This window comes from Oryctolagus cuniculus, chromosome 1, assembly GCF_051225735.1.
Source record: "Oryctolagus cuniculus isolate XC-2025 breed Fujian yellow rabbit chromosome 1, ASM5122573v1, whole genome shotgun sequence".
NCBI lineage: Eukaryota > Metazoa > Chordata > Mammalia > Lagomorpha > Leporidae > Oryctolagus > Oryctolagus cuniculus.
This window is the reverse complement of record NC_142867.1, coordinates 58,193,359-58,213,319: the sequence shown is the minus strand read 5'-3', so window position 1 is coordinate 58,213,319 and position 19,961 is coordinate 58,193,359. Positions and strand designations below refer to the sequence as shown.

The 19,961-nt window shown below is 49.6% G+C and overlaps 1 protein-coding gene across 3 annotated transcripts in view; it reads left to right on the top strand.

Annotated features, from left to right (window-relative positions):
* Nucleotides 1-5,247: 5,247 nt before the first annotated feature.
* The window catches only part of TUB (TUB bipartite transcription factor), a 94,852-nt gene continuing 80,138 nt past the window's right edge, over nt 5,248-19,961 (top strand). Inside the window, exon 1 of one of the 3 annotated variants that reach the window (XM_089329368.1) lies at nt 5,248-5,521. In XM_089329368.1, the coding sequence (XP_089185494.1) occupies nt 5,466-5,521 (56 nt within the window). In that variant the 5' untranslated portion in view covers nt 5,248-5,465. The remainder of the gene's footprint in view (nt 5,522-19,961) is intronic. The other 2 variants (XM_089329373.1, XM_089329360.1) reach the window with 2 other exon arrangements.

The window sequence follows — 19,961 nt, the reverse complement described above, 5'->3', positions numbered from 1 at the left end:
GCCGTGGGACACCGAAGACAGGCGCGTATCAATGCCAAAAAATAAAAAGAAAGGGGGATCTGTGGGGAGCAATTCGGACTAGACTAAGTTACTGGAATTAAGACTTATTCTATGCATCTGCTCTCCCACAATATGGCGTTGGGAGAGAAGAAAACAGCTTCTACACAGCTGCCTCCAGTTCAGCCAATAAACAGCAGGACCTGCTCCTGATTGGAGGAGAGCAGCGTGCTTGGTGTGTGGGCAGCCGAGTTAGGATTGGCAGAGGAGGACTATAAAGGAGGAGAGAGACGGCATGCACCAGGAACATCTAAGGGGAACACCTAAGGGGAACACCTGTGCAGCCCCCGAGAGAGCCAGCTGGCGGTGTGCCGCTCCCCTGCGGAAGTGGGGAATGTGGCCAGGGGGAACTGCCCTTCCACGGAGGTGGAAGGGACAGTAGCCAACCCGGGAAGAACCAGCAGCAAACCCGGGGAGGGCCGAGCAGACGAAAGAACAGCGCAGGGTCCTGTGTTGCTCCTCCACGAAGACGGGGAGCGACATAATGGTGCCGTGACTCGGATATGAAGCCTAGGCAGGGTTTAGTGTCGTTCCTCCACGAAGACGGGGAACGACAGTTGGGTAGTTTGTAAACAACAGCATTGCACTGCCTATAGTCTGGAGGGTGGGGTGGCCAAGGTCAGGTTTAGGGCACCAGCAGACTTGGTGTTGGCCAGGACATGCTTCCTAGTTAACAGAAGTCTGTCTTCTCCCTCACTAGGGGGAAGGGTTAGGAAACTTTCTCAGGCCTTTTTTATAAGGGTACTGATCCCATTCATGATCCAATAGCTCCCCAATACCATTGCCTTGGGAACTGGGTTTCAACATAGGAAATTTGGGGAGACACAAACATTCAGTCCACAGCAAGATTTCATGGATGACACCTTAAGGCAGGTACTCAACTGGGCCTGGTGGCTGGGCATAGGATTGGCTCACCGACTGGTAAGGTCAAAGTGCCAGTCATCTGGACATGAAACATCTCAGAACAGTAATAACCATCTTCACCTCTTGAGCTTGGGTGTGCTGGTGTCAGGATTTCTAGGGAGGAAATCCTGTAGGAGACTTCATCTTTTGAAATCAGTACAGCCATCTGCAGATGGCCAGAGGGAAGGTGCAGGGTTGTGAGCTGGGCACTGATGCTTTTTCCTTGATGGCTCTGTTTATTTTCCTGTTTCCTATTTCGTATTGTCTTTCCTCTAACATGAATGAAGTGTTTAAGATCCAGCCCTGCCTAGTTGTACTGGGGAAACATGGGATTGTGTCTACCAGGACTAGGGTGTTAAAGGGGGATATGTTGCCTCCTATAGAGTTAAAATAGGGGTGGCAGTGGGAACAGAAACTAAAGGGAGGATGTGGACCATGGGGGCACCGTGCACACTGCAGTTGGTTCTAGGCAACAGTGCTTTTTTTCCAGTTTTCCTCTGGAGAATATGGACCTAGTTTTAGCATAGGGAGTGATTTATAGCTCTTCATCTCTGCTGCACCGAAATGTTTTTTTCCCCTCCCAGGTTTTGTTCTCTGGACGTAGACCCCCAGATCTCTGTCTCTCATTTCCATGATGAATCCTTGGTCCCAGGACTTGATGTTGGGTTTTCCTCATTGCATGTTGGCTTTCCCAGAAACATACGTCTCGAGGAATGTCCAGAATTTTGCAACCATGCTTCAGAACTTCCACACATCAGCCCTTGCCCAAAATGCTGACACACAGCTCCTAGCTTTGGTTCGAGAGTCCCCTCTCTGGGGTTTTGTTAGGCTCTTCCATCTGCCTAGCCTAGATTTGCTCTAGCAATGGCTAGGGTAGAGCTTCCCTACAGTGTTCAGCCTTGGTTCAGGACACCTGGCCTTGGGCTTCTTGTTTGCACTTCTGTGGGGATCAGGTTTAGGAGGCAGGGGTATGATGGCTGCATAACTCTTGCCTGCAAGAGTTTTCTTCCTGAGGAGGTAGAATCTAGGTTTTGTTGTTGTTTGTTTGTTTTTTGTTTTTTTGTTTTTGTTTTTTGTTGTTGTTGTTGTTGTTGAAAGGCAGAGTTAGAGAGACAGACAGAGAGGGAGGTCTTCCATCAGTTGGTTCACTCCCCAAATGGCTGCAATGGCCAGGGCTGGGCCAGGCCAAAGCCAAGAACCAAGATCTTCTGGGTCTCCCACATAGGTGCACAGCCCAAGCACTTGGGTCATCCTTTGCTGCTTTCCCAGGTGCATTAGCAGAGAGCTGGATCAGAAGTGGAGCGGCCAGGACTCGAACAGGCTCACATATGGAATGCTGGCACAGCAGGTGGCAGCTTTACCCTATACACAATAATGCTGGCCCCATTGTTGTTTTTAAAGATTTACTTATTTGAAAGAGCTACAGAGAAAGGGAGAGATAGAGAGAAAGAGAAAGAGAGAGCAAGAGAGTACAAGAGAGTGCTTCCATTCACTGGTTCACTCCCCAGATGGCTGCAATGGCTAGAGCTGGGCCAGCCTGAAGCCAGGAGCTTTATCCAGGTCTTCCACATGAGTGCATGGGCCCAAGCACCTGCTGCTTGTCCCAGGCCATTAGCAGGGAGCTGGATCAGAAGTGGAGCAGCTGGGATTCAAACCAGCACCCATGTAGGATGGCAGTGTTACAGGTGGCAGCTTTACCTGCTATGCCACAGCACCAGCCCCAGAATCTGTTTATCACTGCCCTCTCCGTTGGCAGTAAAGCAGGCACATGACAGCAGTGTCCTATGTCAGTCTTTGGAGGCCTTTGAGGTAACCTGGGTTGGAGTGATGTTGCTGGATGGAGCAGGACCTCTCTTCTTGCAGGAGTCCATCTCATGCCTTATTATCTTTCCATTGGTCCCTTACAGAAAGAACATGCTTGGAGCTTGTATCATAATGGGTCAGGATCAGTGGCTTCCTGTTCTGCAGTTTGTTTGGGAAAACTCACCCCTCCCCAGACAATGAAATAAGGCTTCACACAGCCACAACAAGCTGAATCTAGGGTCCCAGTCCTCTACTCCTGAGGCCACGGTGCTCACCATCAAGCTGTGGCTGAGAAGCAGTAGTTGTGTTTGGGAGTCAGCTCTCGCATATCTGTCTGCAAGCTCCCCAGGGGCATTAAGAGTGTGTGTGCTTGATCTATACAGCATTTTACTAAGTACCTGGCCCTCGGTGAATACATTTGGGCAGCTCTGAGGGCCAGAAGGCAAACCTCAGTGGTTACAGAGATGACTGGGTTGCACTGGGCAGAGGGCTAATTCAAAAGCTGAAGGGACCAGGCAAGTTATGGAAGTGAAATATATGGCTGGCTGGGGTCCAGGGCCTACAGGAGAACAGCACAGTTCCTGCTTCCCGTAGTGAGAACACCCACTTCTCTGCTCCACTAGGGACGTCAAGAAATTCATGGAAGTGGAATTAAAAGATGCTTATTTTGATGCAAAGAGTTTAAGTCTATGTGCAGTTTTTGCTTTGTTTTATAAGTATATTTATTTTTATTTTTTGACAGGCAGAGTGGACAGTGAGAGAGACAGAGAGAAAGGTTTTCCTTTTGCCATTGGTTCACCCTCCAGTGGCCGCCGCGGCCGGCGCACCGCGCTGATCCGATGGCAGGAGCCAGGTACTTATCCTGGTCTCCCATGGGGTGCAGGGCCCAAGCACTTGGGCCATCCTCCACTGCACTCCCTGGCCACAGCAAAGAGCTGGCCTGGAAGAGGGGCAACTGGGACAGAATCCGGTGCCCCTACCGGGACTAGAACCCGGTGTGCCGGCGCCGCAAGGCGGAGGATTAGCCTAGTGAGCTGCGGCGCCGGCCTGTTTTGTTTTGGTTTGTTTTAAAGATTTGTTTATTTGAGAGGGAGAGAGAGAGAGAGAGAGAGATCCAGCTGGTTCACTCGGATGGCTGCAACAGCCAGGGCTGGGCCACATGGAAGCCAGGAGCCAGGAACTTCCTCCAGATCTCCCACATGGGTTCAGGGGCCCAAGCACTCGGGCCATCTGCTGCTGCTTTCCCAGGCGCATTAGCAGGGAACTGGATCGGAAGTGGAGCAGCCACATCATGGGCCCATAGGGATGCCGGGGCTGCAGGCTGCTACTTAATCTTTACAACACAGCGTGGGCCCGTTTTTTTTTTTTTTTTTTTTCATAATATGCCATTTCCCATAAACTTTTGGAAGTACCCTTACATGTCTGCTGTGCTGAGTTTTCCAGATAAGATAGAGAGCTAGATGTGGTAAATCTCTCCTTGTTCAGTGTTCAGTTTACTCAATGAAAAAGCCCTGTGCCGGCCAAACAACCCACTGGTGGGCTGGCTGCAACAGGTGCACTGTCAGTTGCAACCTCTGTAATCCAGAGGGCTAAATAACTCCACTTTCACGGGAGCCGGCGGGAGCCGGGGATTCGTGCAGCTCCAACCTGCCTCCCTGCACTCTGCCTCCAAGGAACTTGGCTCTGCCACCCGACCTAGACCTGACCTGAGCGGGAAATTAGCGCAGCCTCCCCTCAGCAGCTGCAGGGAAAGGCCCTTCTTAGGCTCCTGTGACCTCTGCAGGAGGATTAGAGCCCTAAATCCCCCAGGGACAGACTGGGGGAAGGGAAGGGAAAGCGGCCAGGAGATGGAAAGGCGCCAAGTTGTCCCCTCTCTCCCCTCTCTCGTAGCCTTCCCTTGGGGTCAGCCAGGTACAGAAAAAGACATTCTGCCCCTGCTGGGCCAAGACTGCTAGATTTTTTCCAGTGGGTTTTTCGTAGTAATGAGGAGAAAGCACAAAGGGACACAGAACGAGATGGCCTAGAAATGCGTCTTTAAAGGGCCATGCTAGACCGAGGAGCCCAGAGAACCGGGGGTGGGGGGCTCTGAAGGAAGATTGGAGTTGCCTCCAGGGTAGGGGGAGGCAATTTGAAGAGAGGAGGGGAGAAGGCTCAAGAGGGACTTCCGCGCTGGGGGAAAGGGGCGGGAAGAAGCGCGAATCCAGGAAATGGGGGGCGTGGGCGTGGACATTCCCATTCCCGGGAAGGGGGCGAAGGGATGTGGGCTCCCACGAGGGCCGTTCTACCCGAGGCTTCTGAAGCGTGGGAGCGTGTCCGGGACGCCCACGCTAGCACCAGCTACAGCCTCTTCGCGCTCCCTCTCCCGGGAAGGTTTGAAAGCAGCCGGGCCCGGGTGACGCTGGAGGAGATGAAGCGGTTGCCATGGCGACGCGCCGCGCACTACGGAAATAAATAAATAAGCCGCCAGGGCTGCAGTAGCCGCGCCCCCGCGGGACGCCCGCGCCGGGGAGGCAGTCCCGCGGGTCCGGGTCCCTGCAGCCCGCGCGTCCTGGCACTGGCGGAGCCGGGGGGTCACCCCCCCGGGGGCGAATGGTACAGTCCTCCGCCCGCGCCCCGGTCGGCTCCAAGCCCGCGAGCGCGCGCCGAGCCCCGCGCAGCCGCCGCCGCCGCCCGCCGAGCCCGGAGCCGAGTCCGAGGCGGCGATGGAGGGTGTCAGCAGCCACCGGAGTCTGTCCTACAGCCGCTGGAGCTACGACAGGTAGGGCACGCGCCCGGCCAGGGGGCTTGGTGGCCCCTCCAGGGGGGCTGCGTGGGCGCCCGCACTCCGCCGGAGGAGCGGGCCTCGGGGTGAGGGCGAGTGCGAGTGCGAGCGCCTAGACCCCTGCGGTGGACGCGGGCATTCGGGAATGGGTCCCAGAGCCTCGGCGGAGCCCGAGCCAGAGCATCCTCGCACCTCCGGCGGAGGGCACGCGGCCACTGCGACCTGGCGACCCGCGAGCTGCCACCCCGCCCCCAGCCCGGGCTAGGGTCGGTCCTCCCTGGAGTGGCGCGAAGGGCGTGGAGGGGCTGAGGTGCGGGGGGCGCCCCTCGGCTCCAGGCCGCGCCTGGCTGGCGCGCGTGGAGCAGCCCGCGGGGCCGGAGGGCCGCGGCCGGCGTCGGGGCGAGGAGCCGGGCGAAGACGGGGAGCGGCCCCGGCGTGGGCGGTTGGGAGCCGCGCTCCCGGCGCTTCTTGGACTGGAGGAGGAGGAGGAGGGCATCACCCTCCCGGGCGAGATGGGCGCGTACGGACAGCGGAGTGAGGTGACCGTAAACCGCGTGGATTTATCCTGAGATTATGTTCGCTCTGCCTTTCTGGGTGTGTTAGGCGCCACTCTTGTTCCAGATGAAACCATGATGGCTAGTAGAGAGTAATTGTTCTTAAAGTTCGCAACCCCGTATCAATCTCCAGAATCCTGGAGTTAATTTTTCTGAGTCGTCTCTAATTGGTGAGGGCTGACAGAAAAACTTCGTGGGCTGGGCCGCCTTCACCTGCGCCAAGTCCTGCTGCTCTCCTCTTCACGCGGCGTTTAGGCGCCCATAGTTTTTTCTAGATTCAGATGAACAGGTGTGCCTCTTGCCGGAGCCTAGTTCCCCTGGGACCTCGCCCTCATCCATCCCACCTGTCGCCTCCATCCTCCTCTTCCTCTCCCTACTACTGCTGAGCTCAGCCTGTAAACCTATCCCAAGTTCGGCCTGTCTTCTCTCCTCAAGATAGGTGCAGCTGGCCCACCTGTTTGCTTCCATTGCCTTTGTGGGGGAGAAATACCAATCCGGTATGAATTGTTGCATCCTCTGTCCTCAGCAGCCCCGGCAACCTGCTGTTTGCCTCCCAGTTCCAGTGGACGTGCCCTTTTAAAAAGCAAAGTGCTGTCTGTGCAGGAGAGCTCTAAAATTTCCGAAATATTAATATGACAAAAGGTATAAGGTTGTGTGTGTCCAGGTCATAAATCATGCGTCCATATACCTATTCAATAAATGTGTATTGAGTGCAAACTGTGTTGGGCCATGAGATAAGAAGATAAGGCATAATCCCTTCCCCCTGATGAGCTCACAGCCTAGATTCTAGAAGAAATAAGCATGACCTGTGTAAAAGGTTTAGGACATATATGGGAGACAGACTGAGCATGGAGCTAATTCTACATACTTTTTTTTTTTTTTTTTTTGTGGGAGAATCAAAAACAGACTCTGGAGTTAGACAACCTGATATTGACTCCACCTAGCTAACAGGACGAATTCCCCTCTCTAGGTCTCAGTTTCTTCATCTCTAACTTGAGGAACTGATAAATGTCAAATGAAGTTAATAAAGGCTTAGTGTACTGCCTGGGACATAGTCAGAAGTCGTTCCTATCACTATTGGGTTAATTTTATAAATGTAAATATCATGAATGTTTCTAGTTCTCTACAAAAGCTTGATTTGAAAAATTGTTCTGTTTAGATCACCAAATGAAAGCCTTTCCTGGGGCTGGTGCTGTGGTGTAGCAGGTGAGGCTGCCGCCTGCAGAGCCAGCATCCCATATGGGCACCAGTTTGTTGTTGTTGTTGTTGTTGTTTAAGATTTATTTTATTTGAAAGACAGTTACAAAGAGAGGTAGAGACAGAGAGGTCTTCCATGCACTGGTTCACTCCCTAAATGGCCGCAACAGCCGGAGCTACGCCATTCCGAAGCCAGGAGCCAGGAGCATCTTCTGGGTCTCCCACGTGAGTGCAGGGGCCCAAGGACTTGGGCCATCTTCCACTGCTTTTCCAGACCATAGCAGGGAGCTGGATCTGAAGAGGAGCAGCCAGGACTAGAACTGGCATCCCATAGGATGCTGGCACTTTAGGCCAAGGCTTTAACCCGCTGCACCACAGCGCTGGCCCTGGGCACCAGTTTGAGTCCTGGATACTCCACTTCTGATCCAGCTCCCTGCTATGGTCTGGGAAAGCAGTGGAAGATGGCCCAAGTCCTTGGGCCCCTGCACCCATGTGGGAGACCCAGAAGAAGCTCCTGGCTTTGGATCAGCCCAGCTCTGGCTGTTGTGGCCAATTGGGGAGTGAACCAGCGGATGGAAGACCTCTGTCTCTCTCTGCCTCTGCCTGTGTAACTTCGCCTTTCAAATAAATTTTTTTTTATTTTTAATAAAAAAGCATTTCCTGGAGTTCTGTCTTCAGAACTCTTCTCACCCTGACACACTCAACACCTAGGGAAGAAAACGCCTTGCTCCAGCTAATGTAATAAAAGTATCAGGAGCAGAACCCTGCACTCAGTGGTTGTGTGTGACTTCCCAAGTGGTTGTAGTATAGCTGGTTTGGCTGTCCCTGAGACCACTCAGTGGTGCACACCACCCACCTCCATTTTCCAATCTGTATTTGTGTTTTAAAATATAAATGCTGTTTGAACAGTACCCAGTTCTCAATAAAGCTGTTTTAAAGCAGCACATGTGTAGGGTACACAGGTGATAAAATGTGACTTATTTATTTATTTTTGTGCTCCCATCCCTCTTCCTCACCCAGGTAACCACTATTCATAGTTAACCTTCACTTTCCAACCCTGTTTGGCTTCTGCCCCACCACATCCCTGAACTTGGGAGACCCCTTTCCCCAAGTTGACCTGTATGCGGTATATTCATTGCAGCTTTGCTTCTGGGGCTGTGGGTGTGGTCTGTTCTCCATAGTGCCTCCGCCCAGGCCTCTCTCTGCCTGCCGTCATCTGTAGCAGCATCACCTGGTTTTGTTCATGTGGTGGAAAGGTTTCTGGTGTGAGATCACAAGCTGAGAAGCCTCTGGAGGCCTTGGTTTGGAACTCAGTTTGGCCAAGTTTATTGCCCAGAGGAAGTCAGAATGCCAGCCTGCATTCAAGAGGTGAGGAAGCAAGCCTTACTTCAGCTGCAAAGTGTGTGGCCCCTTCTGCAGTCTGCCACTGCACGTGGCCTTCATTTTGTGGGAGTCCTGTGCTTCGTGGTCCCCACTGTCAAAATGTGAGCAGCACGTGCCCAAGCCCTGCTCTCTCCCACTCCATTCTGTTCTCAGGCTATGCTGTGACCTCAGTTATCGACTCAGTGCTTGTAATACCAAAATCCCAGTCTGTAACCCAGGCCCTTGTGCTGAGCCTTAGCCCGCCAGCTCTAGATGCCTGTGGACTTCTCCATGCAGATATAATCACCAACACTCCTAACTGACCTGTTCAAAATCGGACCTCTGGGGCAGGTGCTGTGGCATAGCAGGTTAAGCCTCTGCCTGCAGTGCCAGCATCTCACATGGGCACCAGTTTGAGTCTCGGCTGCTCCACTTCTGATCCAGCTCCCTGCTGATGGCCTGGGAAAGCAGCGGTGATTGGCCCAGGTGCTTGGGCCCCTGCACCCACATGGGAGACCAGGAAGAAGCTCCTGGCTTCGAATATGCCCAGCTTCAGCCGTTGAGGCCATCTGGAAAGTGAGCCAGCAGATGAAGGTCCCCCCCCCCCCATCTGTGATGCAGCTTCTCAAATCTTTAAAAAAAGAAAAAATCAGACCTTTCTCTGGTGATTTGATTTGGCTATTTATCCTTCCATTCAAGTGAAACCGCAGCATATTGACAGATTTTCTTTTAAGATTTATTTATTGATTTGAAAGATGGAGTTACAAAGAGGGAGAGGAAGAGGCAGAGAAGTCTTCCACCCACTAGTTCACTCCCCAAATGGTCGCAACAGCCAGGGCTGTGCCAGGAGCCAGGAGCTTCATCTGGATCTCCCACATGGGTGCAGACCCAAATACTTAGGCCTTCTTCCACTGCTTTCCCAGGCACAGTAGCAGGGAGCTGGATTGGAAGTGGAGCAGCCAGGACACGATTCAGCACCCAAATGAGATGCCTGCATTGCAGATGGCAGCTTAAGCCACTACCACAGTGCTGGCCCCGACATTGAGCTTGAGCTTTGCATGTCTAGTCATTTTGTCTGCCTGTTATCTGCACTACCAATCGTTGCAGCAGTAAAATGAGGTGATGTATGTAAAATGACAGGCACCAAATAGGTATCATCCAGTCTGAGGGTTTTCAACAACACAGTCTCCAGGCATGTTCCTGAAAGACTTTGGTGCACTGTGTCAATGACCACCTTAACACTCTGCACTCATCGTGTGTAGGCCTTCTCATTCTAGAGAGTTCTCTTCAGTTATTCACAGGATAAATTCCTAGGCGTTGACACTTGGAATTGCTTCACGTTTGATTTTATACACACTGTTGTCCTTAGGCAACGCTCCTGCCACACCATGCAGCTGGCCTTCACCTCTGCACCTTTCTGCCTGCCTTTTCCTGGGCTCGCTCCTTCCTTTCCCTTTCCAGCCTGAGCGCATGCTAGATGATTTCACTCCAGCACTTCTTTTTAATTTTAATTTGTTTGGAAACAGAGTTGGAGAGAGAGAGATCTATATATTCTATATACTGGTTCACTCCCCAAATGCCTGCAACAGCCAGGGCAGGGCCAGGCAGAAGCCGGGATCTTCATCCAGGTCTCCTGTGTGGGTGCAGGGACCCAAATACTTGTGCTGCTTTCCCAGGCACAGGAGCAGGGAGCTGGATCAGAAGTGGAGCAGCAAGGACTCAGGATGGAACTGATGCCCTTGGGATGGCCACAGCGCCGGCCTCCACTCCAGCACGTTCTGTGCCCTCACACATGCTCAGCCCAACTCCGTCCCTGCCTGGATGAGGCCATGCTCCTGCATGGAGTGGTGTCAGAATCTCCATCCCCTTATGTCACCAGAACACATACACAATTGACACAGCATCCAGAGTGTTGGTACTTCCACAATCTTCATCTTCATCTGGGCCACCTACACCATCTGTCAGTCTCGGTTAGCTCCACTCCCATTCCCTGAAACCTCCGCCCCCGCCCCCACCCCATATCTCCCTCACTCTCCTAGACCCTTGTCCACACTCTACACTCTAACAAATGACCTCGCCTCCCACCCCTTTGAGAAAAACAGACTGGGTGGGGTTAGGTCTTCTGTCTCTTCCTGATCCACATCACTTCCAATCTGCTTCAGTCACTCCCTCCCAGGCACTTTCTTGTAGTTTCCAGTTCTTTGCTCTTAGAAGCAATTCTGTGGTTAACATCCTTGGGTATGTAACATTTTTCTTAATGTCTGATTACAACAAACTCCTGAATAAGGTTGTTAGTTCAGTTTTTGGCTATTGTCAGGTTGTCTTGGAGAGAAGTGAATTGATTTCTGTTTCCCTAAACAGAGGCTAGAATTACATTGTTTGATAACTGTTGCAAGTTCAGATTCTCAGACTGAGACAATGTGGCGTAACTGCTCAGCACTTGGGATAAGTCACTTGGCTTTGAAGCCTAGCTCTTTAAGTTATTGGTTATGGTATTTCAGACAAAGGGCTTAGCCCCATCACAAAAAGAACAGTGGTACCTGCCTCTTAACAGTTATGTAGTTTTTTTAGCACTTCCTAAATATCGGGCATATTTTGGGTGCTGGGGACAGAGCAGTGAATAAGACAGTTCTTGGTTGCATAGTTCTTACTGTCCAGTGGAGGGAGATAGACACAGACAGGTACAGCTGTGTGTGTATACGTTATGTGTATGTGTATATGTATAATGTCAATGCTAAGTGACTTAAATGATAAATACAAAAAAGAAAAAGACTTCAGAGGATAGAGTCTGACTGCATGGGGGTAGTAGGAGTGTGAATATTTGGGTCATTTAGTGTGGGCTGGGAAACTCTGATAGGTGAAATTTCCGAAGAGTCATGACAATGGGGAGAGACGAAGAAATTGTGGCTCATAGGGAAAAATGTTCCACGGGAGGGAAGCAGTGAGAGCAAAAGTCCCTAGGTGGGAGTGTGTCTTGTGTGTTGGAGAACAGTGAGGAGGCCAGTGTCCTTAGATCTCTTTGTAATACTTCCATCCTGCTTTTCCCCTAATCCCTTCACCCAGCCTCAGATCACCCCTGATCTGACTTGTGTGTTTTCTAGACTTTATATAAACGCAGTACTTGAGTATGCACCTGTCTTTTGGCCTGGCTTTATCCACACGACATCATTATGTTGATAATCTTCCATGTTGTCACGTGAATCAGTAGATCCTATCTTTTGATTGCTGACTTTCGTTTCTTTATATGAATGGACCATAACTTACTGATTCGTTTGCCTATTGTTAAAAGTTTGGGCTGTTTCCAGGTTTGGGGTATTAGAAATATTCATATACATGTCATTATATGGACATGTTTCTGTTGGGCAAATACTTAGTGCGGTGGCTGGATATGTTAGGTGTCTATTTAACTCTTTGAGAAACTGCCTAGGTTTTCTGAAGTAGTTAACTATTTTATGTTACTTTGAGCATTAGGACAGTTCCTTCACACTCTGTGACAAGTTGGTACAATCTTTTCAACGTTAGTTATTCTAATAGGTATGTAATAGTACATCATTGTGGTTTTTATTTTACATTTCCCTAGTGACTAGTGATATTGAACATCTTTTTATGTTTATTTACCATTCATATATCTTTGGGGAAGTATCTGTTAAAATCTCATTTTTTAAATTGGGTTGTTTCCTTATTACTGAGGTTTTGAGAGTTTTTTGTATATGTGTAATCTGGATACATGTCCTTTATCAGGTATATAACTTGGAGTATTTTTTCCTGTTATCTTTTTTCCCCCCAAGGAGGTATTTTCAGGGAGTTTTTACTTTTGATGAAATCCAATTTATCAATTTATTCTCTTACAAATTGGTGTCATATCTAAGAAGTCATTGCCTAACTCAAGGTGATAAAGGTTTTCTCCTAAAGAGTTTTCTAATTTTACATTTTAAATTTAGGTTTGTTCTACATTTGAATTAACTTTTTATATTTAGTAAGTTCATTTTTTAAAATGGATCTCCAATTGTTCTAGAAGCATTCATTGAAAACATTCCTTTTCCCAATGAATTGCTTTTGCATTTTCATAAAAAAAAGTATGCTGTCTGTAAGTTTGTCTCTGGTCTCTATTCAGTTCCATTAGTCTGTTTATCTTTTTAAGATTTATTTACTCAAAAGTTAGTTACACAGAAAAAAAGGCAGAGAAGGCCGGCGCCGTGGCTCACTTGGTTAATCCTCTGCCTGTGGTGCCGGCATCCCATATGGGTACCGGTCTAGTTCCGGTTGCTCCTCTTCCATGAGGAGACCAGGAAGAAGCACCTGGCTCCTGGCTTTGGATTGGCACAGTGCCGACCTTAGCGGCCATTTGGGGAGTAAACCAATGGAAGGAAGACCTTTGTCTCTGTCTCTCTCTCTCTCTGTCTATAACTCTACCTGTCAAATAAATTAAAAAAAGAGAGAGAGAAAGTCTTCCATCCACTGGTTCACTCCCCAGTTGGCCGCAATGGCTGGAGCTGTGCTAATCTGAAGTCAGAATCTCCCATGTGGGTGCAGGAGCCCAAGGACTTGGGCCATCTTCCACTGCTTTTCCAGACCATAGCAGAGAGCTGGATTGGAAGTGGAGCATCCAGGACTCGAATTGGTGCCCATATGGGATGCCGGCACTGCAGGCGGCGGCTTTACCAGCCATGCCACAGCGCCGGCTCCAGTCTTTCTTGATACTAGTAGCACACTGTCTGAGTTACCGTAGCTATATAATATGTTGTGAAATTGGGTAATTTAGAATCAACTTTGTTCTTCTCTGTAAGTTGTTTTCACTGTTCTAGGTCCTGTTCAGTTTCACATTAAATTAATGAGTTTTTCAAGTTCTACCAATAGATTTTTAAAAAAAACCTGCTTGGATTTTGATTGAGATTATATGAATCTGTATATTGATTTGGGGTGAGTTAACATCTTAATACTGCACCTTCCACCCCATGAACATGGTGTATCTCTGTTTAGATTATTGTATTAGTTGGTTTTCTCTTGCTGTAACAAAATACCTGAGGCTGATACTTTTTAAAATAAAAAGGTTTGTTTTGCTGGTCAGCCTGGTGGCTGGATGGCACTGCATGCCAACAAGGGCTCCTCGATGCATTACAGCACTAGCAGAAGCGGAAAGGAAACCAGCCACATGAAGTGGCCAAGTGTGTGGGACGGCCTTGCTTTCTAACAGCTCTGTCTGGACAACCAGCTCACTGTGAAAGACCAGCGTTAATCCCTTCCAAGGGGAGCCCCTGACCTAACTACCTTGCACTAGGCCCCACCTCTTTTTTTTTTTTTTTTTTTTTTTGACAGGTAGAGTTATAGACTGTAAGAGACAGAGAGAAAGGTCTTCCTTCCGATAGTTTACTCCCCAAATGGCCGCCATGGCTGGCGCTACACCGATCCGGAGCCAGGAGCCAGATGCTTCTTCCTGGTCTCCCATGTGGGTGTAGGGGCCCAAGCACTTGGGCCATCCTCTACTGCCCTCCTGGGCCACAGCAGAGAGCTGGACTGGAAGAGGAGCAACTGGGTCTAGAACCCGGTGCCCATGTGGGATGCCGGTGCTGCAGGCAGGGGCCCAAGGACTTGGGCCATCTTCTGCTTTTCCAGGCCATAGCAGAGAGCTGGATCTGAAGTGGAGCAGCCAGGTCTCGAACCAGAGCCCATATGGGATCCTGGTGCTTCAGGCCAGGGCGTTAACCCTCTGTGCCACAGCGCTGGACCCTCCATGAACTTTTTAAAGTTCCCTTGTATTATGAAAAAAAAAAAAAACTTACTCTGGTGTTCATTACTAGCATATAATATATACAGTTGAGTTTAATTGTGAGAAAATGGATATAACATGAAATCGGCCATTTCAGTGATTTCTACTTAGAATTCAGTAGCATTAGTTACATTCTGTGTTATGCAGCCATTCCTATTTCCAAAACCTTTTTGTCACTCTGCATAGAAACACTGTACCTTTTAATAATGATTTCACTTGTCTTTCTGTGTCCTGGTAAATTCTAATCTACTTTCTGTGTGAATTTACCTGTTCTACACATCTCACATAAGTGGAATCATGCAGTATTTTTCTTCTGTGTGTGGTTTATTTCACTTAGCATAATATTTTCAAGGTTCATCCATGGTGTATATATGAGATAAGAACTTCATTCTTTTTTCACTGAATGCCATTCCCTTGTGTGCATAGACCACGTTATGCTTCTCCATTCACTGAATGGTGGACATGTGAGTTGTTTAAGCTGTTGAGAATGCTGTTGTGAAAACTGGTTTGCAAATCCCTGTTGGGGTTCTTGTCCTCACTTTTTCTGGGTATATATCTAGAAGTGGAATTGCTGGGTCACATGATGCTAGGTTTGGTTTTGTAATAAACTATAAAACTTTCCTGCACCAGCTGCCACCATTTTGTATGCTGTCAGCAGTGTACAAGAGTTCCCATTTCTCTACATGTTCACCAGTACTAATTTCCAGGGTTTAATTTTTCTTATTGTATCCTACAATAAGAATATTGTATCCTAGTATGTGTGATGTGGTATCTTTTTAAATTTATTTATTTGAAAAAGTTACAGGGAGGAGGACACAGATCTATCTGATGGTTCACTCCCCAAGTGACCATAATGACTGGGGCTGAGCCTGGCCAAAACCAGGAGCCAGGAGCTTCATCTGGGTCTCCCACATGGGTGGCAGGGGGCCAAGTACTTGAGCCATTTTCCTCTGCTTTCCCAGTCACATTAGGGAGCTGGATAGAAAGTGCAGCAGCTGGGACGCAAACTGGCACCTGTGTGAGATGTCAGTATCACAGGTGGAATCTTTTACCCACTATGCCACAGGGTTGGCCCCATGATGTGGTTTTGATTTACATATCCCTATTGACAAATGATGTTGAGTATCTCTTCATATATTTATTGGTCATTTGTATGTCTTGAAGAAGTATCTACCCAAGTCCTTTGCTTGTTTATAAATCAAGTTGCCTTTTTGTTTTTATGCTGTAGGAATACTTTATATAGTCTACACATTAAACTCTTATCAGATGTATGATTTGCAAATATTGTTTTCCATTTCTATAGGTTGTCTTCTTTCTTGATAAGATTTTTTTGAAATACAACAGTTTCTGAGACAAAATCCAATTTATTTTTTGTTGTTGCTTATGCTTATGGGTGTCATATCTAAGAATCCACTGCCAAATCCAAGGTCATAAAGGTTTACCTGTTTTCTTCTAGGCATTTTTGGGTTTTGGAGCTTATATGTAGGTCACTGATGCATTTTGAATTAACTTTTATATATAGTATGAGGCAGGGGTCTAGCTTCATTTCTTTTGCATGTGAAAATCACAACACCGTTTGTTAGAGACTGTTCCTTCTCACACTTAATGTACATGGGATCCTATCAGAAATCAGTTGTCCGTGGGTAGATGAGTTTATTTTTGGACTTTGATTTCTGTTACATTGGTCTGTGTGTCTGTCCTCATGCCGATGCTTCACTGTTTTAATGGCTGTGGCTGTGTAGTAATTTTTGAATAAGAAGAGCAAGGGAGCATGATATTGCTTGGACTAAGCACATGTCTAGCGAAGGCTGGAACTCCCAAGAGATTGAGGCACAAAGCTTGCTACTCAAGACAGATCTGGATTCAGACCTTGGCTCTGCCTCTTACTAACTTGGTGAAAGGGCACAGTAAGAGGAAAGTCTTACTGCTTTATTGTAAAAATCATATTTGGCTTAGTGACTAAGATGCAGGTCAAGATATCTGCATCCCATATCAAAGTGCCTGGGTTTGATTCCCAGCTCTGGATCTTGATTCCAGCTTCCTGCCAATGCAGACTCTGGGAGGCAGCTCAGGTGGCTGAGTCCCTGCTCTTGTCTCTGGCCATTGGCCATTGTAGATACCTGGGGAGTGAGTCAGTTTATGGGAGCTCTCTCTGTGTCTCTTGAATTAATTTTTGAAAAGAAATTAATCATATTTTCCACTCATACAAAGGAAAAGATCAAACAGTTCAGAAATATATCAAGTAGGGGACAGCATTGTGACAGCAGATCAAGCTGCTACTTGCAATGGTGACATCCTATATCAGAATGACAGCTACTATGCTTTTGATCCAGCTCCTTGCTATTATGCCTGGGAAGGCAGTGGAAGATGGCCCAAGTGCTTGGGCCCCTGCATCCCTGTGGGAGACCTGGATGGAGTTCAGACTCCTGGACTCAGGCTAGCCCAGCCCAGCTGTTGTGGCTAAGAAGTAAATCTTAAAAAAAAAAAAAAAAAAAAAAAACTGAGGCTGAAGAAGATTATCCATAAAATGGAGATGAAGATTCTACTTATAGTGAAGGGCCATGGAGAGACTGTGGGTAATTTTTCAGGTAATCTGTGAATTTGGATACAGAGAGCAGGTCCTACCACTGATTCATCCAGTGGGATTAGGTGATGTTTGTGATTGAAGTGGCCTGGAGCTCATTGCCAACAGGGCAGCCACACTGGCCTCCCTGCAGCATATCTTGTTGTGGCTTTCTCCTGGCTCCTTGGTTCCCAAACAGGGCAAGTAGGTGCAGGAGATACTCCCAGCATACACGGGTTTCTTTCAAGTTGAGGAAGTAGCCAAATTCTTTCCATAAAAGTAGCCTTCTTGGAGGATGGCATTGTGGCATAGCAGTTTAAGCCACTGCCTGCAATGCATCTCACGTGGGTGCTGGTTCGAGTCCTGGCTGCTGCATTTATGATCCAGCTCCTGGGAAAGCAGTGGAAGATAGCCAAAACCCCTGGGCCCTGCGCCCACATGGGTGACCCGGAGGAAGCTCCTGGCTTTGGCCTGGTCCTGCCCTGGCCGTTGCAGCCATTTGGGGAGTGAACCAGCGGATGGACGATCTCTCTGCCCCCCCCACCCCCGTCTTTCTCTGGAACTCTGCATTTATAAAAATCTTCAAAAAATGGGAATAAGAGGACCCATCTCCCAGGGTTGTCGGGAGGATTGGGTGACACAGTGTATGTTGGGCTTACCTGCATCGTGCCTGGGGCAGCGCCGTTCAGTAAGTGTTGTCGTTACACGGCCCATAGCAAAGTGAGTCCCCGAGCAGGACTTCTGCAATTGAGTCTGAAAGTGCAGTTGCGCCTATATATGAGGGTGAGTGTGGTGAGCCAGGTGGGCCCTGCCCCAAGATTCTCAGGAGCTGTGTGAGGCCAGTGAGCAGGAAGAGGAGGAAGCCAGGGTGTCAGGGCCACATCTGGGCACTCTGGGGCTTCAAGATGTGTGGCTGATGGAGGCCCAGTGGGCACCACTTGGGACCATTTGGCTGAGCAGGGCACAGTTCCAGGCCAGGCATGAGATGCAAGGTCAGATGGGGCATGGGTGACAATGTCCAGCTCCCTCCTGAGGGGCTGGGAGGATTTACAAGTACGTCAGGACCCTGACACGACCCCATCCTTAGAACTTGGACCTGTGCCATAGCTGTTGAGAGACCACCACAGAGGGACCCTTACAAACAAGCCCAGCTTATTCCAGACTCACTGCCGGTGGGTCCAGATCATTGGGCAGCTGGAAGGTCTGGGGCAGCCAGGCTGGATGCTGGTGGCACTTAGGCGCACAGGCAGCTTTTCCTGAGATAAAGAACCCACTGTTGCTGTCTGTGCCTTCAGAAGCAAAATGTGTCTTGGACAGAGCACTGGGAAGGGTCGGGAGTCCAGGTTTGATCTTGGCTCTGGGGAAGTAGTTGGCTGTCTGGGCCTATCTCCCCTGAAGTTGAAGGGGCTGGACTGGTTGACAGATTCTAGTTCTGGGGTTGTGTGAGCACGGCCTTTTGTGTGTGTTCTGAGATCAGGAAGGCCAGGTTTGGGATAGGAGGATGAGAACAGGGCAGACTGGGATTGCATGTCTTGGCCAGGGTGGCACCAGCTGGGCAGGGAGATAGGTGGCCACCAGGGGCAGGTGGGTGGAGGCCCTGCTTTGCCGCAGGGCTTTTAGAGGTCAGCTGCCTTTTTTGAGGGATTTTTTTTTCTTTTTAGCAGAACAGGCCCAACTGGGCTGGGTGAGGTGACTGGAGTGCAGGTGTGGAGGTCAGTGAGGAGTGGCTCTACATCTGTGAGTCTGGGGTGGTCTGGCTCCCAGGTGGCTGGTGTGACTGGAGTTCAGGGTGACTAGGGTTGGGAGAGGAGTCAGTTAGGGAGGTGAGGCAGGGATTTCTCGGATCCTTTGGGACTTGCCCACACCCGGGTTTGAAGTCGGCAGGCATTGTGGTTTCTCGGTGAAGTTGCTGGGCACACTGAAGCAAAAGCACAAAGATGCTGAGGCATGACACACACCTGTGGCCAGAGCTGGACAGAAGGGCCAGGCCTGCCCACAGTCTGAGGACAGTTGCCAAGCAGGGCTCATAGCAGCACTGATAGCTGATACCTTCGCTCTGGAAGACCCTAGGCCTTTGTGGCAGGTGCACACCAGTCGATTCTGGGTCCCAGCTGAGGGATTCAGCCCAGCATGGGGATGGGAGAGAGCACACTTCTCTTCATCCGGAGCAGCGTGGGTGGCCTGTGGGTGCAGGGTCAGATCTCTGGGCTCAGGTGTGTGCTCCCATTCAGCCTCCCTCCTTCTGCAGGTGTTCTGGTCTTCTAATCTAAAGATGAACAGAGAAAACCCTAGAGTGGGTGGTGTGTGTGTGTGAGAGAGAGAGAGAGTATGTGTATGAGAGAGTGAATTGAGCTTTGTGCAGAAGGCAGCAGGCTTTGGATGAGAGCCTGCGCTTGCACCACGGAGGCAGGTTTCTACAAAGCTAGAGAACTGTGTCAGCAGCCAGGAACCTCATATCAGAATGACAGGCACAGGGTTCAGCCCCAGAGGGCCAAATCCCCGCATCTGGGGAGCCCATGGAATCAGGGGGGCCAACACAAGGGTAATGGTCACCCAGGACCGTCTGTTTACAAGATCCTATTCTTCAGCAGAGACTCCCAACCTGGCTCTGCCTCAAGGCCCCCTCTGCCCCTGCAGGCCAACTGAGCACACACTAGGACTGGCACAGTGAACCAGGAAGTAACTGCTCCCTGGCCCAGCACCTGGTCATTGTCTGTAGCATCCCTTCCTCTCTAACACCAGATGCCGGAGAGTGGGAGCCGTGATGGATCAGGCTTTTGCAGGAGAGGGCTTCTGTGAGTGTGTTCATCAGTAAGAGTGTATTGGGGTGTGTGTGCACTGTGTATGGATGGATTTGTGCACCTTGGGAGGAGTAAGGTGTGCAGTTCCTCTGGGGAGGTACATGCAAGGGAGAACTGAGAGAGCAACAGAACTGGCCTGCTGCTCATGTTTAGTCCCTGCATTTGGTGGTGAGGGGGAGTAGGACTGAAGTGG